The 27,667-nt window shown below is 43.7% G+C and overlaps 1 protein-coding gene across 3 annotated transcripts in view; it reads left to right on the top strand.

The window, feature by feature from the left end:
• GRB10 (growth factor receptor bound protein 10) overlaps positions 1-23,460 on the top strand; it is a 307,083-nt gene extending 283,623 nt beyond the window's left edge. For all 3 annotated transcript variants that reach the window (XM_068234549.1, XM_068234547.1, XM_068234548.1), the window contains 4 exons: positions 82-148; positions 224-311; positions 13,471-13,564; positions 22,934-23,460. In XM_068234549.1, coding sequence (XP_068090650.1) covers positions 82-148; positions 224-311; positions 13,471-13,564; positions 22,934-23,080 — 396 coding nt within the window. In that variant the 3' untranslated portion in view covers positions 23,081-23,460. The remainder of the gene's footprint in view (positions 1-81; positions 149-223; positions 312-13,470; positions 13,565-22,933) is intronic.
• Positions 23,461-27,667: the final 4,207 nt, after the last annotated feature.

Raw genomic sequence — 27,667 nt, 5'->3', positions numbered from 1 at the left:
TTTAGCATAGTATATTGGATAGTTTAAGATATTGGTGTCCAGTATCACTTAATGGCTCACATAATGGCTTTTGTCTTTTAGAAGCGTAGTTCTCGGATGAATGCTTTAGGAAGCCAAAGTCCACTTCATCCTTCTACACTTAGTACAGGTAAGTAAATGCACCCTTTTTTGGTGTGATGGATGACTTAATTCTGCCTTAATAAACTGTTTCTCTGTTTTGTAGTAATTCACAAAACACAACCTTGGTTCCATGGTAGAATATCAAGAGAAGAATCGCAAACTATTATTAAACAACAAGGGCTTGTGGATGGGTAAGGCTAAAAACGTGCTAATATGAAACCATAATTGGCATAGAGCAGTGTTCCTTAAATCATGTAAAAAATGTAAAGCACACCTGAACGGAGAAAGATATGGAGGCTGACCTTTTTAACCTCCCTGGCGGTGCATTTCTGGCTGGAATTATGAGTCAAAAGTGGTACAAGGTTTTTCAAGAATTTTAGCCCTCCAATTCTTAAGTCATAACTCACCAAAATATGCCAGAATAAAAGTCTGGTAGACATTCTGCATATGCATAAAAGACTAGAACACAAGTTTGTTGAATTAATTAAATTTATGAATAAACTTAAAAAATGTGAAACTGTACAAATAAGGCAAGTAGAGAGTAGTCAAAATCCAGGCAGAGGTCGATGCAGGCATAAAGTAGTCAAAAATCGATGCTTAAGTCAGCACAGGCGGCAGTCAGAGTGTAAAAATCCAGGCAGAAGTTAGTGCAGGTGGCAAGCAGAGAGTAGTCAAAATCCAGGCAAAAACATGTCTACACGTGCATGTACGTGTGCGTGTGCACGTGTGCGTATACACGGGTGTCTGTGTATACATGTATATATCTATATACAAGTATATAGGCTTTTCCTGCGCATAAAAAAAAAATGCATCGCTGCTTTAATCTTAGCCCCGCCCCACTGATGTAATGGCGTCACCGCCGCTCTGCTGCAGTGATTGGTTATCAAGTCACCGGAAGAAGAGCGGGGGTGTTGGGATCCCGACGGCCAGAAGAGGCTGCAGGTAGCCGGGGGGAAAGGCAGGAGTCCCGCAGCACATCGCCGATCACGCGCGGGCCTCCTAATCTGCATAGAAACCAGGAAATTCCCTACCTCGACCTGAGCTCGGGCTTACTGCTCGAAGCTCTTTTTTCCTAACCCAAGTTAAGGTTGCGGTTACTGCCAGGGAGGTTTATTTAGTTATTCATTTATTGTATTTATAAAGCGCCAACATATTACGCAGCGCTGAACATTAATTTAGGTTACAGACAATATTTAGGGGTGACATACAGCAATATGACAATACAGGAATACAAGAAACCAGATCACACACCATAGTATGAGTACCAGGAAATGCTTAGTCAGTGACTGGATGGAGCATGGAGATTAGGCAAGTTAGGTTCACTCAGATGCATAGCATGGGTTCACAGTAATGGAGGTGCAAGATCAGGTAGGACACAAAAGGAGGAGGACCCTGCCCAAAGGCTTACAATCTAGAGGGAGAGGTAAGGACATAAATGGTAGGGGACTAGAGTTCAGCTGTAGGTTTAGAGCACTTGTGAGGGGTAGTAGGCCAGAATGAAAAGGTGAGTTTTGAGGGCTTTCTTGAAGATGTTGAAGGAGGGGGCTGCCCTAATGGGTGGAGGTAGGGAGTTCCATAGTGTTGGAGCAGCTCTTGAGAAGTCCTGGGGGCGTGCATGGGACTGGGTGATGAGGGGGGCGATTAGGCGAAGTTCATTGGAAGAGCGGAGTGAGCGGCTAGGTGTGTACCTCTGAGTAAGATCGGAAATGTAGGTTGGACAGGTTTTGTGGACAGATTTGTAGGGCAGACACAGTATCTTGAATCTGATTCTGGACTGGATAGGAAGCCAGTGGAGGGATTCTAGGAGGGGATATGCCGTGGTGGAGCGATGGGAGCAGTGGATAATTCTGGCTGCCGCATTCATGATGGACTGCAGTGGGGCTGTTCGGGTCATAGGGAGACCAGACAGCAGGGCATTGCAGTAGTCAAGGCGGGAAATTATGAGGGCATGGATGAGGGATTTAGTGGTGGCAGAGGTCAGGAAAGGGCGAATCTTACAGATGTTACGAAGGTGGAAGTTGCAGGACTTTGTGAGATTTTGGATGTGGGAAGTGAAGGAGAGTGCGGAGTCCAGGGTGACACCCAGACAGCGGGCTTAAGGTAGGGCAAATGGTAGTGTGGTTAACAGTGACATGCACATCTGGGAGGTTCATGGATGGCCGGGGTGGGAAGATCATAAATTCCGTTTTGTCTAGATTTAGTTTCAGGAACCTAGCGGACATCCAGGAGGAGATGGCTGATAGGCAGGAGGAGACCTTGTCCATGGTAGTGGTGGATATGTCAGGGGTGTGGAGGTAGATGTGGGTGTCATCTGCATACAGATGATAGTTAAACAATGTTGATTGCCTGGCTGTCCTGTTGAGCCTCTGTCTCTTTTAGGCCTCTTTTCCACGAGCAGTTGAACTGTGTCCTCGGCGAGCAGTTGCCAGGCAGCAGCAGAAAGCAGTTGTGAGAGTTATAGAGGCATTTTAAAGCCTCTTTTCCACAGGCAGTTAACCCTCCTGGCGGCTGATTTTTTCTGCCGAATAGGCAGAAATCCGTTTTTTTGTTTTTTTTGTTTCATGTAAAGCTACCAGAGTGGTAGCCATATGAAACGCCACTAGAGGGCGCATGTGTCCCTCTATTGCGATCGTCACCGGCATCAATAGCAAACAGGGGAACGCGTACATAACGCGTTCCCCTGTTTGGCTTCTCCTGTCGCCGTGGCGACGATCGGAATGACGTCATGGACGTCAGCCGCCTCCGATCCAGCCCATAGCGCTGCCTGGAACTCATTGGTCCGGGCAGCGCAGGGCTCTGGCGGGGGGGAGGCCCTCTTCCGCCGCTGCGTGCGGGTGATCGCCGCAGAGCGGCGGCGATCAAGCTGTGCGCGCGGCTAGCAAAGTGCTAGCTGCGCGCACAGCACTTCAAATGGGGCGAATCGCCCCACTAGGGGCTGAGATATCCTCCTGCGCGGCATAGCCCGAGCTCAGCTCGGGCTTACTGCCAGGAAGGTTAATAGGCAGTGAAATGCCTCTAAAACTCCACAAATGTTTGCTGCTGCTTGGCAACTGCTCACTGCTGCCTGGTAACTGCAGGTGTTTCTGAGTCTAAATCAGCCACATGCTTGTTTCAAATGTGCGATTCAGACGCTACTGCAGCCAAAGAGATCAGTAGGACTGTCAGACAACTGGTATTGTTTAGCGTTTCAATCATTTTTTTGAGTTTTGTAAAAGGTAGATTATACAAAAATTTCCATAAACAGATTATAACCTCAAACAATAGTTGTCATCTAAACACTGATAGACAATATTCGAAAAGGAAATCATAATAGAATAACATACATATGAATCTTTAGACACATTCAACTGTTCTTTACAGGTACCATAGGTAGGTTAAGTAAAGAATGATGAGTAATGTGGCAATTATGCACCCTTTAAGGGATGGAACTAAAACGGCGCATGGAGAGAGAAGCCTAAGCGCTCGGATGGTCGCATAGACTAGTTGCAAAGGCGACAATGTATACAAAGCAGTGGAACCTTCTGGATGCTCTGCGTGGCCAGGCAGCGAACACAGCGCAGGGGCAGAGCGTGCGAGACATAGCCAGAGGGAACCGGTTTTAACCAGTTTCCCTCAGCACGCGCCAAGGAGTCAGGAGGCGGCGGTGAGCGGATGAGGAGGCTGGGGAGAGAACGTCCTCAGCAGTCACCCCTTCAGGAAAAGAGGGGACCCGGCAGCAAACCCAGAGACCACCAGTGGTAACAGAGCCAGACAGTTACCGGAGGCCAAGTGCAGTACTTGCAGGCAAGATCCGAGCTAGCGCGGAAGGAGAGAGGCCCTGACAGGCCAGATAATTGTAGGCCTTGCGCCAGCCACTAGCCACAGTGTGTGTGTTCAGAAAAGGGCCATCGTTCAGTGGAGGTTTGTGAAGTATAGAGACAGTTAACCCGAGTTGCTGAAGAGGCATATTCTGATGAAAGTGGTGTGACTAGAAACTGCCTGTTTGATAAAGCCTTAAAGAGACAGTGACATTGTGGTGATAATCAGTTTGTTGGTGCAAGATAGTGCTGCCCAGCCAAAGGAATAAAACCTGCAACCGAGTATATAAAGTGTGTGTGTGTGCCTTTCTGTCATCAGAAAAGTGATCACCTCCATTAAGCCCCCTCAGAACTGACACAATTTGCCGTTCGCAGTAATCCTGATTCAAAGACATTGTTCCTGTCAATCTGCTTTAAGTCATCAGTTCATCAGTTTATAAGTTGATGTGTTCTGCAGTATTTACTAAAAGCCTGATATGAGAAGTGAACCAAGGTGTGATTTATGTGTTACCTAAGTGCACGGCCTGTGAGAAAGAAGGATAACAAAAGCGGTGGAGATAAAGAGAACCTGTCAGTGAGAGATAACTGAGTCTGACCTGTCAGCATTAAAGAAGAGAAGTGGAGGAGGAGTTTCACTGCATCTTGTGTTACTAAAGTGAACTACAGTTAAAAGTGGAGTGACTTCTGACAGAGATGGAGTCAACAAAGTTGGAGTTACAAGTTTTGCAACATATCAAAATTAGAGCTTATTCAGCCTAAATTTCAAATAGCATAGGAGAAGAGTTATGTTGAAGGAGTGAGATATTGATGGTATAGCTGGGTGCATTGGTCAATTTTATGCTTTTATTTTGTTTGTTTTTATTTCTCTAACCCATTTTTGATTGTTTGATTCCTTCTTTATTTTGTTTGTTTTGGGAAGCCCTATCTAAACAAGTGGTGCTCAAGAGTATAGTGAGTTGAGAGATACAGTATAAAGAGCAAAAGTCTGAGATCTTCTGAGTAAAGTGTATTGGTAGGTGAACAGAGGCGCCAGAAGGATAAAAGTACATACAATTTTTAAAAAATTGCTGGGAGGAAGTGGTGGACTCGCCTCCGTTAAAGCAGACACCAAGGACTGTAAATGTATAGATATACTCATTTATTGAAAATACCCCAAAGATATCACAGAGGTGCTCTGCTTGCTATAACTGAATTGCTGTTGTTTATCCCCTGCTTATTGCCTGAAGAAGTGGGTTGTGCACGCGAAACGCGTTGCATCTTTGGGGTATTTTCAATAAATGTGTATATCTATACATTTACAGTCCTTGGTGTCTGCTTTAACGGAGGCGAGTCCACCATTTCCTCCCAGCAATTTTTTAAAATTTTTATGTACTTTTATCCTTCTGGCGCCTCTGTTCACCTACCAATATATTTGAGTCCACCCCAGGTGGAGGGGTGATCTACCCCCTTTCTTCCTATCTACAGAGAGCGACTTCTTAATCCTGAGTGAGGACAGGTCTAATCTCCTCACCTGCCTAATGAGTGGTTACCTAGGTGGTAACCCGTGTTTGTGAGTATTACCATCTCACTGTTTCATTTATCCAATCAATTTTGACATACTACACCATATTGGGCCCTCGATTTCTCTTCAACTTCTGAGTAAAGTGAACACTCGTTTGGATGCCATATTGCCAACCAACGAACTGTGGAAACTGTTCAGTGCCATATTATTGTTATTGATTTATATAGCGCCAGCATCTTCCGCAGCGCTGTACAATAGCATACAGGGTATAACAGTACAAAGCCTACAATACAAACAGTTGATACAAGAGGGTATAACAGCTAAAACAGTGAAGGGTATAACAGCTAAAACAGTGAACAAATTAACAACATATTTTACACAGAGGTGGGAGGTATGTACACCCATTACACAGCATTGTTAGACAAAAGGGAAGAGAGCCCTGGCCAAAAGGCCTTACCGTCTAAACATTTAAGGTATAGGACAGTAGGTATTGAAGAGAGTAATTGATTCCCTAAGGTTTTGCTGAGCAATATAGCTTAAACTTGGCTACAGGGGACTGAGACTGTATAGGAGCTGAATTGTTCTAGTGTGATGGGTAGCACTCCACACCATAAAACATTCAGCATAAAGGCATCAGTACATCCCATATGGTATCACACTCACCCTGCCTTTCTGCTGAATGTTTTATGGTGTGGAGTGCTACCCATCACACTAGAACGTTTGATTCAGGTGGAGCTGACACCTTTTTGGAAGCGCATACAGCCTTGAGAGACTATCTTATGTCATCTTGCAACAGTATCAACAGAGACTGTGATATCTATCTTGCTTAGTTTAATAAGGGCAAAATAAGTGGGACATTTTGACATTTTGCATTTATACACTTATTCATAGTTACTTTCCAACTGTAGCGCTTATCTCTAGAAATTGAATAGGAACTGAATTGTTCAGTAGACCTGCCCCTGCCCAAGCCCCTATACCTCAGTAATGGTACTGTGACTTCAAGGTGTTGTAAAGTTGTTGATGTTTGTATAAGAAGACCTTTTGTAGCTCAAATCCATCTAAAAGTTTCTGTGTAACTTAACCTTTTTATTCCACAGCTTTTACCTGTGCACCGGCTGTGAAGAGGAGAAGATTGTATTATTTGACCTGTGATGTGCAAGGAAAGTGTATTTTGTTGTTGAAGTGTTACTAGTTGAGTGAAGTTGCCAGTGACCACTGTTGGGTCACAAATAAATCGTCTGAGTCAGTGTCTGGTGCTGGTCACTTTCAGGTTGTCTGCCGTTGCGAACACTTACGTGGAAGCAATCAGACCTTAGTCAGATCCAACAGTGTGTTAGAACCAGGAGGACCTGGGAATTCACACTGAGCCAGATCACCTCTGTTATTATTGTGTTATACTTCAGACTAGTTCCACGGACCTCACACCCAAGACTAGGGATTCTGTGTTATCATTCTGTTATACTTCAACTAGTTCCAGGGTGTTGAGACCACGGACCTCACACCAAAGACTAGGGATTCTGTGTTATCATTCTTTTATACTTCAGACTAGTTCCAGGGTGTCGAGACCACGGACCTCACACCCAAGACTAGGGACTCTGTGTTATCATTCTGTTATACTTCAGACTAGTTCCAGGGTGTTGAGACCACGGACCTCACACCCAAGTCTAGGAATACTCTGTACCAACATATTATACTCCATCATTACTGATCATTAGTGGTAAGTGAGTGGTCTTTTTGGTGGTCCTAAAGTCCAGAATAATTTCTTTGGTCTTCTTTGTATTTAATAACAGGTTGTTAATGTCGCACCAAGCAGTTAGGTTCCTAACTTCTCTGTGTGCAGCTTCCTCATTGTCTGATATAAGCCCAATGACCGTTGTATCATCTGCAAACTTAACAATTATGTTTGAGGTATGGATAGGCTGGCAGTCATAGGTGAAAAGTGCATAGATATAGAAGAGAGGACTTAATACACAGCCCTGTGGCACGCCAGTGCTCAGGGTAAGGGTGGAGGATGTCTGTTTTCCTAGTCTGACAGTTTGAGGGATGTTAGTCCAATAACAGGTACATATGGAGGGAGCAAGACCTAGTGCAGGGAGTTTGTTGGTCAGCTGGCTATGTATGATGGTGTTAAATGCTGAGCTGTAGTCAACAAAGAGCATCCTAACATAGGAGTTGGGCTTTTCCAGGTGTGAGAGGGAAGCATGGAGAGCTACACAGATGGCGTCCTCAGTCGATCTATTTGTTTGGTAGGCAAACTGGTGGTGTTCTAGATTTGCTGGGTTGGAGGCCTTGATGTGTGTGGCTACCAGTCGTTCAAAGCACTTGGCGATGACAGGGGTTAGAGCAACTGGTTGGTAATAATTAAGACAGGTTATCCTAAGATTTTTTGGAACTGGCACCATGGTTGTGGATTTAAGGCATGAGGGGACTACACCCAAGAACACAGAGAGGTTGAATATTTGTGTAAAAACTTTCGCTAGTTGACCAGCACAAGCCTGGAGCACACGTCCTTGCACACCATCATGACCTGGAGCTTTCCTGGTGTTATTTGTGAGTGCCTACCACACTTCATGTATGTAAAGGATTAAAGGCTGTGAGTCTGTAGTGGGCCCAAAGTTGACTGATGGCTGGTTGATGCCTTTTTCAAATATAGCAAAGAAGTTAAGTTCCTCTGCTAGGCTGGGGTTGTTATTGTGCAGTGTGTATTGTGTGCCATTTTTCTTTTAAACTATCAGTGAATAGTTTAATGCTTTGCCACATCCTCTTTGGTTTTGTCATTTTCAAAGTGTTCCTCAATCCTTTGTTTGTACTTAAGTTTGCATATCTTATGCCATTTTTCAGACTTGCTCTGGCTGAAGAATATGCTTCTTTGTCTTGTATTTTAAAGCTTTATTTCTATTCCTTATGAGTTATTTAAGTTCTTTTGTCATCCATGTTTTTTTATTTGGGTAAACAATAATTCTTTTATTGACAGTGATGGTGTCCACACAGAAGTTAACATATGACAATACAGTGGAAGTACACATCTCCAGGTCTGTTTGATGAAATAATATTTTCCAGGCTGTATGTTCAAAGCAATCTTGGAGCTGAGAGACAGCAGTCTCAGGCCAGACTTGAACAGCCTTGCTAATTGGTTTAGCAGTGTTGCTAGTGCCTTTGTATGGCAGAATAAGAAACAAAGATAGATGGTCAGACTGTCCCAGTGGGGGGTGGGAGGTGATCTTATAGACACTGTTTATGTTAGGTATAGACATGGTCTAAGGTGTTTTCTCTTCTGGTTTTACAGTTTACATGCTGATAAAATCTGGGATATACATTCTTAACATTTACTTGGTTAAAATCTCCAACAATGATGAAAATTGCATCAGGGGGTGAGTTATGTTGCTTACTAATGACATCAAACATTTGTTCATTTGCTGACATATTGGCCTGAGGTGAAATGTACACTGCCATAATAACTGTGTTCCCTGGGTAGGTAAAATGGTCGACAGCTCAGCATTAGATAGTACACATCAGGAGAACAAGACTTGTTGATTATGGTTATGTAAGTGCACCAAGCTTTCTCCCCTAGCTACCTGCTATTGTTTTCGCCCCCTGGGATCCCCATGTCCCCGCTGTTCTTCCGGCCAATCAGTGACGGCGTGACTTGGGTGGGGCTAATGTTAAAGTGACCTGAATTTTTTGGGCAAGAAAGTGCAAAAGTGAGATATATATATATATATATATATATATATATATATATATATATATATATATATATATATATATATAATGATGATCTGCTACCTGCACCGTCCTCGGCCTAGATTTTGACTACTCTCTGCCCTCCACCTGCTCAGACTTCTGCCTGGATTTTGACTACTCTCTGCCCGCCGCCTGCACAGAAGTCTGCCTGGATTTTGACTACGTCTGCCTAGATTTTGACTACTAATAGTAAAGACAAGGGGCATGGGATATCAACCTTTTTAATTGGGTCACTCGTCTCACCTATATAGTGTATACATAAAAAGCGTGAAGTTAGGGAGCTCAGAGTGTATTTGTTATATAATAAGCTAGTGTTGTTATATAAAAAATACACTGAGCTCCCTAACTTCACGCTATTTATAGATTTTAACTACTCTCTGCCTGCCGCCTGCACCAACGTCTGGACTTTGACAACTCTCTGCCTGCTGCCTGCCCGACGTCTGCCTGGATTTTGACTACTTTCTGCCCGCCGCCTGCACCAACGTCTGCCTGTATTTTGATTACTCTCTGCCTGCCTTATTTGTACAGTTTTACAATTTTTTGTTCATAAATTTTATTTATTCAACAAATTTGTGTCCTAGTCTTTTATTTATATGCAGTATGTCTACTAGGCTTTTATTCTGGCATATTTTGGTGAGTTTTGACTTAAGAATTGGAGGGCTAAAATTCTTGAAAAAAAATGAACCGCTTTTGACTCCTAATTCCAGCCAGAAATGCACCGCCAGAGTGGTTAAGGAAGAGGTACACACTCTGTCATAAACGACTACAGCCCCTGAAGCAATTTGGGGAGATGTCTTTATTAAATTTGGCCAAACTATGTGGAACCAAATACCAACGAAAAAGTAATTTGTAATTAACTTCGACTAGGTCTGCATTGATGGAGATTTTGGGGATGTTGGTCCAGATATTGGTGACGTCTTCAGGGTCTATTGAGATTCCTAGATCTTTTTCCCAATCACTAATATATCTAAGTTTGTGTTTGGATTGATTGTGAGATGGTGCTTTATATATTGAGACGATACCAGGGGAAACGGGTCGGATGCACAGGTATGTTCGAATGGAGTTCTGGTTAGCAGGGACGTAGTGTAGGTAAGGTGAGTTTTCATAAAATGAGAGATTTGCATATAACAGAGGGTCTCGGAGGCAGGAAGATGTTTGTTTGCGTAAGGAGACGAGAGTTTGCAATCCAGAGTCAATGAACAAGTCGCATCCTGTAGTAAGTTGAGAATGAGACCACCAGCAGAAGCATGCGGGGGATTCCAGTCCTGCAGGGAAAGAAGGATTTCCCATAAAGGAGGTTAACGTTCTGTGGGGAGATAAGTTCCCAGAGTATTTAAACCTGTCCTATACTGTAAGGGAGTGTTTTATTATGGGAATGTTCATTTTGTTTCTATCTGCTTCTATCTACTGGGATTATCCAGAGAAGGTTGAAGAATCCATAATAAGCCCATTTAAACTTTCCAATGTCTACCCAAGGAGGGTCATTTTTATTGCTGCTATCCTGCCTAGCCAAGAAATAGAGTACCTCTTCCAGCATTCTAGTAATCTGAGTAATTCCTTTGCCGATGCAGGGTAATTCTGTTGATATAGGGTATTATACGAATTGAAATATATGCCCAGAGAGGGGAGTTTGTTGTTCCAATTAGAATTCAAAGGCATCCTGAAAGGCTTGCATTTATGCATCTATGAGGTAAAGAAATATTCAATGCTCTGGACTTATTTGAATTAACCTGGAGACCTGAGACTTTTCCAAAGGCATCTAATAGTTTGTTAAGGGCAAGAAGGGAACATGGAGGGTATTTTGGAGGCGCATGCATGGTGCATGAGCTGTAGAAGACGTCTTACACTATCACCTGCTTGTCTATAGGGCATAAAGCCTACTTGATCATTGTACATAAGGGATGAGATTTCTATATTGAGACGGGTTGATAAGATTTTCGCTAGTAATTTAACATAAATATTTAAGAGCGAGATTGGCCTATAATTAGACCAGAGGGAGGTGGTTAGTGTTAGGCTTAGGGAGCATACTTATAATGGCTGTAATAGTCAGAATGGAATTTGGTGCCTTTGAGTATACTATTAAAAGCGGTGACCAGTTTTGGGGCAAGAACATCACTTAATTTTTTATAATATAAGGCTCTAAAGCCATCAGGCCCTGGTTGTTTGTTTAATTTATGTTGGTATTGTTTAAAAGGAAATAAATATAGCCGCCACCATTTTCCTCTCAGTTCAGGTGTACTCTAAGAAAGTTTAGGAAAAGAAGCACTGAAACAAATTTGTAATTTCTTGGGTTGGGTGACTGTTCGCACTGGAGTGTTAAAAAAGAAAAATGGATAAATGTAAAGGTGGCCTATTTCTTAGGGCCCGTTTCCACTAGCCGCATTGCCGGCATGTGGAGCAATTGCCGCATCGCATACACCCGCATGTACTTCCGGTCGCAATGCGGTGCGCCTCAATACAATCCCTACGGGAGCCGCATGCAAACTGCGGAAAACTGCAGCATGCTACCCATAAATGTAGCCGCATCTTGTCACAACCGGAAATTTGCGTCGGTGGAAAAGGTCCCATTGATTAACACTGACTGCAGTTTGCTTGCTGTGCAGCGATCGCACCACGTGTACTGGAAACTGGCCCTTATAGCTTGTACTGTAAAAAGATAGTTTGCCAAGTGACCCCTGTTGTGAGATGGCTTAAAATGCTCCTCGATATACAGCTCTGAAAAGAGACCACTGCAAAAATGAACAATTTCTCAGGTTTTAGGTTTTATAGGTGCAAGTATTAAACAGCTTTGTGCAGTGCAGCAGCGTCTTACTTTTACCTTGTTCCAGCGGAGTGACTTGTCCTCACTACTCTCTTCCCTGTAGCCGCTGTACAGACCATATCTTTGCAGCTCTTGATGCATGTCGCATAACGTGCACAGCATTTGCATGCACGTTTGTAGAAGGTTAGCTGACTTTGCTGTTGGCCACACCCCCTTTAGAGCCTTACTTATATCTTTTTTTAACTTCCCTGGCTGTATCATTTTTTCTGGATTTTAGGGTCTAAAAGCGGTGCAATTTTTTCATGAGCTTGTAGACCTTAAAAGCATGGAAAAAATATCACTGCACAGAGCTCTGCAGCAGCCCTGTACATTACTGACCTCCCTGGGATTCAGCGCTGTAATTCTCCCTCCGGGTGGCGTTTTGCCTCCTATGGTGAAATCGCCATTTGTCACATGATCTCACCCAAGGGACCCAAAATATCCCAGGGCCAGAAGACGACAGGAATTACGAACGCCCACTGTGCTGCAGGTTCTGCATATTCCTCCCAGTGGCAACCTCAAGCATGGCTTGGGATTACCGCTCCCAGCATGTTTTTCCACCCGAGCCTGGCTCGGGGGCTGTTGCCAAGGAAGTTAAATGTCCTAACATGAGGTGATGTACCTGGATCTGTTTTGCAGGAGATCTCGCGCAGGCTGCGCGCGCATCTCCTGCTCGGAGGGCAGAGCTCCGCCCCGTCTTCAGTCTCCGAGCGGGGGTGACTGTTAGACGGCAAAACCGCCATCTTTTTCACTAAGTACAGCGCTGCGATCAGCAGCAGCGCTGTACTGGGGACAGCCGTGTGACACGGCTGTCCTCCTGGGGGACAAGAGAGCGATTAGGGGGGGATTAGGGGGGTTTACCACTGTGGTCCTCAAGTGGTTAAGCCCCTGCTCTGAGCTGGATGCAATTTTCCATTAAATGAGCTTGCAAGGAAAAATTGTGTCTCCGACCATCTCTAGTGAGGATGATCCGTGATTAAAATGAGGCTTGATTGCCTCAAGTGTGTGGATGGGAGAGAGGGGGTTACTTGCCCATAAGTCCGCGGTCCTCTATGCGTTCCTTCCGGCTTGAAGGAGGAAGTGCGCATAGTGAGTCTTGCAACACGTCCAATAGGACACGTTCAAGATGCTTGGAACGCATAGAGGACCGCGGTCTTATGGGTAAGTAACCCCCTTTCTCCCAGCCGCACACCTGAGGCAATCAAGGCTGATTTTAATCATGGATTCCAATATCTCACTACTCGTGAGCTCATCACTGGATACGTATGCTATCTTTGATGCACAGGCAATGCTGGACGGATGAGACCTCATACTCAGTTGCCTTCTAATATGTTCTGAATGTTCAAAGGTTTTTGGTTAACCAGTAGGGCGGCGTAGAACAAAATGCAGTATATATGTTTATGGATTATTGCAAATGCAGTTTTATAAAACTGAAGATTGAATTGTTTAGTGAAAATTTACCTGGAGCTTTAGAGAGCTAAATATTTGGATTACTTTCTTCCTTACAGCCTTTTTCTCCTCCGAGACAGTCAGAGTAATCCAAAGGCATTTGTGCTTACACTGTGTCATCACCAGAAAATAAAGCATTTCCAGATTTTACCTGTAAGTATATATTTTTAAACATATAATTAAGGAGCTAGTTGATATAGCCCTGAACCACTTTTACATAAAGCGCTCCTAAAGTGTTGTGGTATGGTGAGATAAACATGAACATATAGTACCAACCCTAGTTAGTGCTGGCCTCTGTTCACCTTTTCATTTTAAGGTTTAATAAATGCTTATCTTTGAACTCAGACTGCAGCTCTCCTGATAGAGGCCATAAAACTTGTGTGGAGTGCAAACAAACAAGCAAGGGAAGGGGAAGAGGCAGGAGGGAGAGAAATTGTGTGTGTGTGTGTGTGTGTGTGTGTGTGTGTGTGTGTGTGTGTGTGTGTGTGTGTGTGTGTGTGTGTGTGTGTGTGTCAGTCTACACTCGTGCGGATGATGACCGGAAACGGAAAGCGTGTCAGCGAGGCGGATGCATTCCGTCCATTCTGCATCCGCTTTGTGTAAAATACCCGACTGTTCCATGCCAGCAGTGTTGCTGCAACAGCACGTAAGCGTCGCCGCTTACCTGTCTTGCCGCCGCCGCTTGTCCCGTGCTTGGGGGCCAGCAGGAGTGTCAACCCCCGGGCTGTTCAGAATGGACCAAGCAGTGGCTATGGGCGGCGGGACACATGAGTATTACGTCGCAACTGCATGTATGCGATGAAAGCGGGTAACACTGATGCGGCAACTAGCCTAGTGAGAACAGATGGTGTCCGTTCTCATAGGCTGACATGGAGTGTTTTACAGACCCTATACTGTTCACTGTACCCTGCTGGAGCCTAGCTGGAGTTAACTGTAAGTTACTGAGCAGGGGGTGGGGGCAATTGTGTGGGGGGTGGGAGGGCACAGTGATTCCTGGGGGGGTCCAGATGTGTAACAGCTCACAGCGCTGCACTGTGTGCAGGCTTGTGATAATTGAGGTCAGAACGATAATGTGCTAATACAGCTAGGGTAGGCACATCTATGGCATAATTTTTCAAACTATGGACAGATTACGGTTAAGTCCCTGTTTTTATCATTAACCGGGGACTGCCAAGATAATTCCCTATACAATCTTGACCATAAAATCTATAAGTAACTATGAAACTGCTCCCTGGGCCCACTCTTCGTCAGCTGCATTAGGCAGTCTGAGATAGCAGGTGAAGGATGCCCTGCTCTGAGTTCTCACACAAGAACACAGGTAAAAGGTTAAAGACACTTGTTTCACAAGTATTTACAGTAGTGCACATTCAGTTTTCAGTAGAAGTAAGGCTAAATATTGCTCAAAATACAGTGACCGCGATCTTTGCAATAATCTTTGTAATGCAAACCTAGGCAGCAGGGGCATAACTAGAAATCACTGGGCCCCCGTACAAAATGTTGGATGGGGGCCCCAACCTGCATCTATTGTGCTGTGTTGCCGTATGTGTGGCCATACCTGGGCCTTCTTTAGGGCCTACTTAAGCTCCATGGTCCCTCAGCTTTGCAGACCTCCCCATCTTTGTACTCTCCCCCATTGAAAGCTCTGACTGAGACCAGTATATGAGCAATGTTGCATGCTGTAGCCTCTTGGCATGTTCTCTTTTGTCATGCTCTTAATCAGCTGTGTACAGGTTTAGAAACCTTTGTAACAAAAAACAAAGGGGAGGAAAGAGATGCTAATAGACCACTAAAGGGCCTCCAGGTATAGCCAACTTATGCATGCATACTTCAGGTGTACTATATGGGGTTGGTGCATGAAGCAGCAGTAATATTGCTGTACACAGAAAGTACACAAAAAGTATACATATTACACAGAAGAGCAACATGCTTCCCTCTCTCTCTATATACACACACACACACACACACACACACACACACACGACATTACACACATGCAATACACAGTTACACATAAAGTGCACATGAATCTCATGCGCAATTCTCCTAGCAGCAGTCACTATCTCCCCTGTGCTGCCGTCTCTCTGCAGCGCCACGTATCGTCTCTCCTGCAGTCCTACAGACTTGCCCACTTTGCAGCGGGAGGATTTTTGGGTGGAAGGTATTTCTTTGTCTGTCCTGCTCAGCACAGCACAGAATTGTTCACAGTGCTGTTTGAGGACGACGAGCCAAATCAGGCACTAACATAGTCTAATTCACTCACTTTTTGTTCCTTCCTCAGCCTGGCAATGCCACCCCTTCTGTTGAGGAAATTTGGTGTGGTTCGAATGTCCTGCAGCCTTCTAGTGATGCTGCTGCTGGATGAGCCTGGCTGCACTGAATGGCACTGCCTTTGGGCCCTCCTGTGGCTGTGAGGCCTGTAGTTACGCCAAGTCAAAAAAATACATCTAATGCAGGGAACAGATACATTCAGTACTTCGAGCATTGTCTGCCACATACAGTTTTTCACATACAGTTTAACAACCTTTGGGTTATTGATGTTTGGCAAGAAATTTGTTTAAAGCCTTGGATTCTTAACTCTTGCAGCCAGAAAAAAAGAACACCACCTAGTTCTCTGTGGGATTGTGTCTGTACATATACTTGTTTCTCATTATGTCACTTCAGGTACTCTCTAAAATATACCCATGACAAAGCTGCAAGCGTTAACAGCCTCTATTAATAGACTAAATAGACTAAATGAGCATTATAGAGGGCTAATCAAATGGAGTACCTTTTTTTGTGGGAGAGCAGTCTGCCTAGTTTACCTGTGACCTCTTCTTTTACTGCATAATGCAATTACATACTATATATAATTTTAACAATTCACATACCTTAGACTAAATTTGTTTCTCAACTGCAAAATCGAACACTGTAGTTTTGGTCATAAACTCAGTTTTGCTCTGAAATGGTACAGCATTAAATAAAACCTGACCCAGATTAAATTGTATAAGTGGGCCTGTTTCTTTTACAAGCCTGCTTCTGGTGTTTTATTTTTTATTTATATAGCACCAGCATCTTCCATAGCTCTGTACCACATATAAAACGGACAATAGTAGGGAGCATTAAAGCCTGAGCAGTTCAACACACAGTAAACATGCATGCATAGTGTGGTTCGAAATCTGTTTTTATAAAACTGTTGGGATAAGATGTTTATGTAAACTGCATTTACCGTATTTTTCGGACTATAAGACGCACTTTTTCTCCCCCAAAAGTGGGGGGAAAAAGTTACTGCGTCTTATAGTCCGAATGTAACCCACCTTGGTGCTTTTTTCCTAGTGGGTGGCATGGCAGCAGTAGCAGTGGTAGTCCGCAGTGGGTGGCAGCTGCAGCAGAGCGATCCACAATGTATAAGCAGCATAGGAGAAGCCGCTGTTATAATCCACTTGTCCTTTGATCTCTCCAGGGTGCCCCCGAAGCGCGATCCACATTGACAAGCGGCATAGGGAAAGCCGCTATAATCATCCGCATGTAATCCGCTGTATTCATTCTTTTTAATCTTTTAATCCAGCCCAGCGTCAGCCCAGTCTTCATCAGCAATGCTTTGTTCTTTAATCCCCTGATCCAGTCCAGCGTCAGCCCAGTAAACCCCGCAGCAGCGCGATCTCAGCTGATAAAAGTATCGGAACATCTTCAGCCGCTATAGCGGCAATCCTCGGGGGCTTCCGTACTTGAATTGTTTAGTTGCGTCATCACATGACCCCGGCGCACGTGCGCCGGGGTCATAAGAGCGGAAGTAAACAATTCAAGCACGGAAGCCCCCGAGGATTACCGCTATAGCGGCTGAAGATGTTCCGATACTTTATCAGCTGAGATCGCGCTGCTGCGGGGTTTACTGGGCTGACGCTGGACTGGATCAGGGGATTAAAGAACAAAGCATTGCTGATGAAGACTGGGCTGACGCTGGGCTGGATTAAAAGATTAAAAAGAATGAATACAGCGGATTACATGCGGATGATTACAGCGGCTTTCCCTATGCCGCTTGTCAATGTGGATCGCGCTGCGGGGGCACCCTGGGGAGATCAAAGGACAAGTGGATTATAACAGCGGCTTCTCCTATGCTGCTTATACATTGTGGATCGGCCTGCTGGGGACTCAGGAGATTAAAGTCACATTGGGACAGCATTGTGGATGATAAAAGCAGCTGCTCCTATGCTGCTTTGGAACACCGTGGATCACGTTTGTGCTGCTGATGGATCACATGGACACCCAGACCGGACCCAGCTGCCACCCAGGCTGGTGAGATCTCCTGTAATTGAATGGGTTAGTTAGTGTAGCTGGGGAGGGGGGGGGGGGGGAGTTGTGTAGTGCAGTGTAGCTGGGGGGAGGGGACAGCAGAGGTTGGGGAAATGTAGCTTAGTATAAATTGTGATGGCATCAGGGGTTAATGTAGCTTGGCAGTGGGACAGAGACATCTTGGGGGAAGGAAAAGTCTATAACACACTCCTGGACCATGCATGCACCCAGGTTTAGTATATATTTTTTTCCCGTAGTTTTTGCCCTTTAAACCTAGGTGCGTCTTATAGTCCGGAGCGTCTTATAGTCCAAAAAATACGGTACTTAAAGTGGATCCGAGGTGAACTTTTACACATTGCATAATTGTGTTCCTTTCCTATTGTTTATAGGGCATTCCTCAAGTCAAATACTTTTTTGTTTTTGTTTTTACACTCTAATTCCCTATAAACTAAAAAAGCCACACCCACAGCAGTGTTCTCCCCAGAATTTTTTTTCCAGCCGGGTGGTATGAAAAAGTGGCCGGGTGGGGATAGACACTCTGGGTGATACTAGGTGGGGAATCACTTCCCCCCCCCCCCACCCCCCCCCCCCCACACACACACCCCTTTAAAGTGACAGGCTAGGCTCTGTCTTTTGTACAGGAATCCCCTCCTGCTCCCTCACCGCCATTCCAGGCTGCTCTGTTCCTTATCACCGCACCTCCTCGATCATGCTCTTGAGGGTGGGAGCGTTTTGCACATGCACAGTAGCAATTTTTAGTTACTGTGCAAGTGCAGCACGCTACCGGTCATGGGAACATTATGGATAGGTAAGTGGCAAGCGGCCACGCATGCAAAGTTCAGAGGGGGCAGCAGAGGAACAAAGCAGCCCGGAATGAATGCAAGGAATAAGAACAACTTTAGGGACTGGAAGAAGCCCCAGGTAAGTAGCTGGCCATTTTCTTTTAATAGTGTCTTTTAAAGTTTTACCTACTCTTCAGCTGATTTGATTATGAAACTAGCAGCTTTTCCTATATACCTCTGTGGTCCTAGTGTGGAAAAGAGGATTTCTGGGCCATGGCATGATATTGATAAGCAGGCAGGTTATGAATATCTTGCTATGGCACCAGATATCCCCTCTTAAACCACCCATGTAAATATTAAACATGGGAAAAAAATCTTGGTAGTTTCATTTTCAAATTCAGTCACATGGAATATAGCTGGGTGCATGGTTGTCAAGGGGCCAGGGTGTCTCACTAATCACTCTGCTGTTGTCTGCCTTTGCCCTGCGAGTCTGTGACCATCTCCTATCTCCCCCTCAAGCTGCAGCTCCCTCACACCTGTGACACTTCTGGCATTAGTCAGAGCCCATGGGACTCAGGCGCAGGGTAATCAGGAGGTCAAAGGGTCAAGCATCCCCCCTCCTTCAGCAGCAGCCAGCAAGACACACACAAACACGCAATGGCTGGCAGCGGGATGAATACAGGGAGATGAGGAGGACAGGAGCGTCTGGCTAAACATTCCACAGAGAGAACTGAGCCACGCGTCTTCTCCCTTTCTCTAGATCAGGGGTGCCCATTAGGTAGATCGCGATCTACCGGTAGATCACGATGGCCTTCATAGTAGATCCTGACCCCACTACTTTTTCCATTCTGTACATGGAAGGGTGCTCCTAAAATTGTACATAGGTAGATAACTTTGACTTGCTAATTTTTAAAAGTAGCTCACAAGCCAAAAAAGTGTGGGCACCTCTGCTCTAGATATTCTGCTCAACTGAGCTGTGTGACGTCACCTGCACTCCCCGCCCCCCCACACAACTGCCGGGAGCTGAGGAGGAGGGCGGAGGCAGCGTCCCTGAGTGACAGCAGCTGGCTGCAATGAGACAGCCGCTGCTGCTCACTAATGAGCACACAGAACGCTGATATTATCAGCCGGGCGCTCGGGGGAGATGACCCGGGCGGCCCGCCCTGGTAAAAGGCTCTGGGGAGAACACTGCACAGGTTTTCAGAGCCTTGGCAGTAGCAAGGGCTCATAAGAGCTCAGTCTGGGCAGGAGGAGGGGGAGGTGTTACTAGCCATTGATTTCAGAGGCAGAGGGGAGGAGAGGGGATTAGGCTGATGGCTCAAGATACAGATAAGCCTGCCTCTGTGTAATGTTTACAAACAACATGGCTGCTGTCATTGTATCACATGAATAAATAATCATATTCTATTAAAACTGTTTGCAGCTAGATTTGCTGTGTAAACTATCTAAACTTTAGATACGATATGTAGACAAGTTACTTGTTATAGTTAGTTTTTCATCTCGGATCCGCTTTAAGAGGGCTGCTCCGTAGCCCCCTCTGTCTGTACAGAAGCCTCCCTTTTCTATGTCTGTCTCTGCGCTGCAGGTTATAATTCCCACAATGATATCCTGTCTCCCCAGCCACCGCAATGCATGCCGGGAGAGGTAATCCCATCTAGGGGAACTACATCTCCTGGCATGCATGCATTGCGGCTGCCAGGGACATGTAGGATATCGGGTTCATTAGAAGAGTTTTTTTAAAATATTGTATTTGTGACAAAATGGGATGTTTTAAAATAAAAATAAGCACTATTTAAATCCTCCAAGTGGGGCAGCTGCCACCTGGACAGTGTTAATATTAAAACAGACAATTTACAGTGTTAGGTTCATGAAGAGACTGCACAGTAGCTGCACCTACAGGCCCATATTGTACCTAATAAGAAAGCTATCCCTGCTACCAGTAATCATAATTTATACCAGAACTTGGATTTGTCAGTCGTTCAAAAGTAATCCATAGTCTGCATCTAATTTTTTTCCTAGTCATTTAAATTTCCTAAAAGTTTTCACTTTAGCAGTAAAGCCTATTATGGCCCAGTATGCTAAGCCATTTGACCTTTCAATCAGATTGTGAGCATTGCTTTGCCTACACAATCAGCTCAATTTTGATATATTTGAGCAGAAATTAATTAAGCGGTATTTGAACTGCAGGCATAATACAACTTGATACAGTGCAACACCATGGGCCATACTTAGACCAAAGTATACACTTTGGTCTCTGAGTAAGCAGGATTCCCTCAAATGGCTGTAAGACCGGTGTCTTTGTATCTATACGCTGTGTTATGCCCTGTATGCTGATTCCACAATAAACCCTTAATTGCATGGATTGATGCCTCTCCTAATGTCTACTGCTTGCATCATTTGATCCAATTGCGAGATTGCACATCCTGGGGAATGGACGGTAAGTGTAACTGCTAGCTATTGCATTTGGTGTCAACCCCATATCTACACATTCATCGATAATGAAAAATGTGTACCAAACTTAACTGCTGGTATCGTGCAAAATTTAGCTAAGCTGACATGCCCCTGCAAATAAAATGGTCTCTTCCGTTCTATACCAGCAGCATACTACTGCAGGTATACTAGTGATATTTATTTCACTCACTTTATTAAAAAAAAAAGTGTGTGTATAGATAGATAGTTTTCTTTATTTTCATGACTATGAACATTGTAGATTCACACTGAAGGCATCCAAACTATAAATTAACACATGTGGAAGTATAGTACATAACCAAAAAGTGTGAAACAACTGAAAATGTCATATTCTAGGTTCTTCAAAGTAGCCACCTTTTGCTTTGATTACTGCTTTGCACACTCTTGGCATTCTCTTGATGAGCTTCAAGAGGAAGTCACCTGAAATAGTTTTCCAACCTTGAAGGAGTTCCCAGAGATGCTTAGCACTTGTTGGCCCTTTTGCCTTCACTTTGCGGTCCAGCTCACCCCAAACCATCTCGATTGGGTTCAGGTCTGGTGACTGTGGAGGCCAGGTCATCTGGCATAGCACCCCATCACTCTCCTTCCTGGTCAAATAGCCCTTACACAGTCTGGAGGTGTGTTTGGGGTCATTGTCCTGTTGAAAAATAAATGATGGTCCAACTAAATGCAAACCGGATGGAATAGCATGCTGCTGCAAGATGATGTGGTAGCCATGCTGGTTCAGTATGCCTTCAATTTTGAATAAATCCCCAACAGTGTCACCAGCAAAGCACCCCCACACCATCACACCGCCTCCTCCATGCTTCACGATGGGAACCAGGCATGTAGAGACCATCCGTTCACCTTTTCTGCGTTGCACAAAGACACGGTGGTTGGAACAAAAATCTCAAATTTGGACTCATCAGACCAAAGCACAGATTTTCACTGATCTAATGTCCATTCCTTGTGTTCTTTAGCCCAAACAAGTCTCTTCTGCTTGTTACCTGTCCTTAGCAGTGGTTTCCTAGCAGATATTCTACCATGAAGGCCTGCTTCACACAGTCTCCTATTAACAGTTGTTCTAGAGATGTGTCTGCTGCTAGAACTCTGTGTGGCATTGACCTGGTCTCTAATCTGAGTTGCTGTTAACCTGCGATTTCTGAGGCTGGTGACTTGAAAGAACTTATCCTCCGCAGCAGAGGTGACTCTTGGACTTCCTTTCCTGGGACGGTCCGCATGTAAGCCAGTTTCTTTGTAGCTTTTAATGGTTTTTGAGACTGCACTTGTGGACACTTTCAAAGTTTTCCCAATTTTTCGGACTGACTGACCTTCATTTCTTACAGTAATGATGGCCACTCGTTTTTCTTTACTTAGCTGCTTTTTTCTTGCCATAATACAAATTCTAACAGTCTATTCAGTAGGACTATCAGCTGTATATCCACCTGACTTCTCCACAATGCAACTGATGGTCCCAACCCCATTTATAAGGCAAGAAATCCCACTTCTTAACCCTGACAGGGCACACCTGTGAAGTAAAAACCATTTCAGGTGACTACCTCATGAAGCTCACCAAGAGAATGCCAAGAGTGTGCAGAGCAGTAATCAAAGCAAAAGGTGGCTACTTTAAAGAACCTAGAATGACATATTTTCAGTTGTCTCACACTTTTTGGTTATGTACTATACTTCCACATGTGTTAATTCATAGTTTGGATGCCTTCAGTGTGAATCCACAATGTTCATAGTCCTAGTCATAGTGTGTGTGTGTATGTATGTATATATATATATATATATATATATATATATATATATATATATATACATATATATATATACAGTATATATATATATATATCAAACCCATACTTCCATGTTTACACTGTATATGATTATTTTCGTGATTGCAGTCCTTTAAGACCCATTTCCCCAAAATAGCTTTCATGTCTGATTTTTATATTGATTGAATGAAGCACTTGAAAGATGTAAAATGTGTGAATTTTAATTATTGTGTTTTTGCTTCCAGTGCGAAGATGATGGACAATTGTTCTTTAGCCTAGATGATGGCAATACCAAATTCACAGATTTAATTCAGCTTGTTGAGTTTTATCAGCTAAATAAAGGAGTTCTACCATGCAAGCTCAAACACCACTGCATCATAGTGGCCTTATGACCTCTGATTCAAGACTGTTTGGAAACTTTGGAGACTATACAGCCTGGATGGCCCTGTATTGTATGTAGGGGTATAGATTTTTGTTTCAAACATGCACCTTGTGACTCTGGATTACCAATCTACTGGTGCCAACTCATCTTGGGTGACTGGTTTATTTGATGAGCCAAGCAACCCCATCAGTTTGCATCCTGTAATAGAATGGGGTGATATACAGACTGAAAATACCTAAAAAATATTTTTACACTGGTCTAACTACCAGTAAAAAGTAAGCCTTGAACAATTATCACTGTTGATCTGGTTACAAATGAGAACTAGTTTAGGGAAGGGGTTAGAAAGAGGTAGAAATAAGGACTATTGCCCTGGAGTAATCTTGACAATTAAGACTGGTTTGTTTACTATATATATATATATATATATATATATATATATATATATATATATATATATATATATATATATATAATTTTTTTTTTTTTTTTTTTTTATTGAAATACGTTTTGCACTCCTTTTTTTCCTTCTTCCTGTTTTATTTTTCATTGTGCATTTAAAAGAGCTAGTGTGGCATTTTGAAATCCCACAGCATTTTCTGTGCTGTAATGTACAAAATGCTACAACAGAATTACTGGGAGGAAACAATCAAGAACTTTGGCAAGGTGTTGTGCCTATACCCTGCATGCATTTTTTTTTTTTATTTTTTTTTTGGACAGCTCTTCTGGAAATTGGAGCAAACTATTTTCCTTTTTACCCACCAGTAAGCAAAATGGCTAACTCTCTGTCCTAAAATGCTTGATTATGTAAGTGATAACTATGCATTAATGTCTGAACTACGGTTTCTCTACCTTAATATCAGCCTATCTTTGTCAGGAAGTCACTGGTATAGGCAAGCTGGTCGCAGTCATTCATAGTATGTGAATTGTGAAAAATGGTCTACCTACAATAACAAAAGTTTATTTTTTTAATATTGTTTTTATATATTCATTCTCATTAGTGTTTTAGATGCCTCTTAGGTTACCACAGCTAAAGGGGAGTTTTTAGTTACTACAACAATGCTCTTTTAGAGATGGAAATTAAATGATAGTCGTATTTCTATAAGGCTGCTTTGTACCTGAGAATCGCCCATGATAATTTCCCCTGAAACATATCAGCTGTGCCATAGATCTACAATATAGAAACACTGTATTTTACATTTTGGAGGACATTGTCAGTACTTCATTTATTCTTTGTATTTTCCTCATATAAAATGAAGAAACTTGATTTTATGCTTTTTTATTTTATTTTTTTTTATGTTCATCATTTGGAAGGAATGCCACGTTGAACACTGGCAAAGGGGTTGTTCTGACTCGCTTTGATCACTGCATTGACAACCACACACTCATGAAATTTAGCTTTAGCCTCATCTCTCAAGTTGCTGATATAGTGCAATTTAGTTTTTAACATTAGGCTTGTTTTTAATTTACTAGATTATGCCTTTAGTCTGGTAGCAGGACTTGACTGAATAAACCCCATGACTAGAGTATATTGCACTGTGGTACTCGGTGTCTGCTTTGTAGCTGTAAATGTTAATTGTTGAGTAATTTATTTTTGTGAGGTAATCCCAAAGGTCCATGAAATTCGTAAAAAAAAGCTGGAACACAATGAGACTGTCACAAATGAGCTTTGGCATGAATCATAATACACCATTTTATTGCGGTGCCATTTTCTCAGTCGAGTAAATCTGCTTTGTCAGCTGACTTTCTCCAACTCTCGCGTTCTGTTCTGTGAGAGGTCATAATGAGGACACTTTCTTTATTTTCATATGTAACGCATGTTTTTCCGTAGGGATGGTCAGCGAGAAACAAAATGGTTCCATGTTGATGCAGGATTATGCACATTTTCTATGCACATTTCAACTCAAGTGGAATTTGGTCAATTTCCAAGCTGCATTAATTTTCATACATTTACATAATCATGCATACACTCTCAATTATTTGCATCTTAGTGACCATCCATACTTGTCAGAAATACAAATGTAAACAATAAGTGACTTATTTTGAAGTGGTTATCAACAAAGGAATGAACAAAAAGCATTTAACTTGGTGAGAGATCTCTTAACTCGCACAGTACTTAATCCTCAACCAAACACCAAAATGAGGAGAAATGTAATATCATTTTGAATGCATGTAAACAATGTATAGAAGCCAATTGGTGGACAACATACTACTTGTGCTCCAAATGTGCTTGTCTTGACTGCACACAGCTTACTTTGTTCTCTGTAAGCTCAATTGGTGGCTGAATGAAGAGTGATTATGTGGCATCTGAAGTAGGGAACAATAGGAGCAGGACTACATTCCCCAGCATTACAGTAGAAAACATGTAGCTGAAAGTGGTGGCAATGTCCCAGGATGTGGAGCATGGAAATACGTTTTGTTTTTTTGCTTCACATCTGGCCTCCTGTAAATCTTACGTCCATGCAGGGCCGGATTTGTACTCTTTACCACTCAAGGCCACTGTCACCAGCCGCCCCCCTTCAGTATAGGTAGCGAGATGACTCCCTTAATCCCTTCTTTTCCCACCCTCCTTTCAGTGTAGGTAGCCAGCTTGCCTTCACACCACAGCAGCCACCAGTGTCACTCATTTCTACACTCGTCTCCAGTGCAGAAGCTTCCTCTTCCTTTCCGTCCTCAAAGCTGCCCAAGTCCATAGCCACCGGCCACAATGCAAACATGCACAGAGAGCAAGGTGGCTGCTGCAGTCTGCTAGTAGCAGAGTACCGCAGTCAGGCGCTCGCCTGATCTCCCTCCATTGTACCATTTGCAAGCTTGCAAATGCTGCACCACTTTCGCCTGCTGCTTTGGTGCCCTTGCTTCTGTGGTGCCCTAGGCCATTGCCTAAATGCTGCCTTGCATCCATGGCTAATTCCTGCCACTGGCCTAGGAACAACCTGACAACCTGAGAAGTACACAGACTCTCTGGCTGCACCATGTAATAGCCTTTCTGTGTATCAGCTAGGGAACTTCCTTAGCAAGTAGCCGCTGTGCAGATGAGAGCTGAAGATTTAAAGGGATACTGTAGAGGGGTCGGGGGAAAATGAGTTGAACTTACCCGGGGCTTCTAATGGTCCCCCGCAGACATCCTGTGCCTGCGCAGCCGCTCACCGACGCTCCGGTCCCGCCTCCGGGTCACTTCTGGAATTTCAGACTTTAAAGTCTGAAAACCACTGCGCCTGCGTTCCCGTGTCCTCGCTTCCCCTGATGTCACCAGGAGCACACGGCGCAGGCACAGACCATACTGGGCCTGCACAGTACGCTCCTGGTGACATCAGTGGGAGCGAGAACACGGCAAAGCAGGCGCGGTGGTTTTCAGACTTTAAAGTCTGAAATTCCAGAAGTGACCCGGAGGCGGGACCGGAGCATCGGTGAGTCGCGGCGCGGGCACAGGATGCCTGCGGGGGACCATTAGAACCCCCGGGTAAGTTCAACTCATTTTCCCCCGACACCCCTACAGTATCCCTTTAAGGAGTTGGGGGTAACAAGCATGAGTGCTGCTGTCAGGAACTTTTAAGTTTATTTTGTATCAGTTCATCCATCTAGTATTTTGAATTGCCTACCAGCAACATTTGTAATTGTTCTGTATCTAGCTGATGAATCGCCAGTTGCAGCTATTTGCTATGTGGGCTCACACATTACAGGTTCAGCAACTGATCCACTCATGGTAAACGTTATGCTAATAGAGCAGCCAGAGAGAATTTTGTGCTTCTCAAAGGCCATTTAAAGTAGATTAGTTTCAGCTGTGTTGTATGAGCAGTAGTATGACCAACAAGAGGTCATGGTAAGGTGGTAAACCTGTCATTGTATACAAAATACATAGTTGTTAGAAAGTCATCCCAATTTAATTTTGTACATTCAACAGGCCATACCATAACTCCACTACAATACTAAAAAAAAAAAAATTAAAAAAAAAGTGGGGAAGGGTGTACAGAGGTTTTTTTGGTACTTATCCGTTAGCCGGGCGCATCCGGCAGGTGGCGCTAATTACTATTCCCCCTCCAGGCCGACATGGATAGTAGGGAAAGATGTAACTCTGGTGGAGTTTTGTCGCCACCTAGAGGATGCGCCCGGCTAACAGATAAGTACCGTTTTTTGTTTTTTTTTCCTTTTATTCCTTGTAATTACAGTGAACAGTGCCTCTATAACAGTTGGTGATTAGTGCATCTATAGCAAAATGTGGTAACAGTCTTAACTATTTTTTTTCACTGCCTCCTGCTTACCAAGCAGTTGTGTTCACTTTAAGACCTCTATACTTACTTACTGTCTCAGACTTAGACTTCAGGCTGCGACAACTCCTTTTACTGACTGTTTGGCTTTTCAGATAATTGACTTTAACTTGCACAATTTTTAGGGAACAAGCAGCTTTCAAAAATGTCCATGTCACATGTCCTACATTGATCATTATATTCATTTTAAAGATTGGGAGCTCTCAAGTATAGGACACCGAAAGATTGTCCCAGAGCCAGAATTTATCAGTAGTCTCTAGGTAGAAAAACACTAGAGCCTTAAACAGCACTCGTCAGCTTTTTCGGTCACTATATGGAGTTTTCATCAAAATGCA

This window comes from Hyperolius riggenbachi, chromosome 5, assembly GCF_040937935.1.
Source record: "Hyperolius riggenbachi isolate aHypRig1 chromosome 5, aHypRig1.pri, whole genome shotgun sequence".
NCBI lineage: Eukaryota > Metazoa > Chordata > Amphibia > Anura > Hyperoliidae > Hyperolius > Hyperolius riggenbachi.
This window is presented reverse-complemented; position numbering and strand designations above follow the sequence as displayed.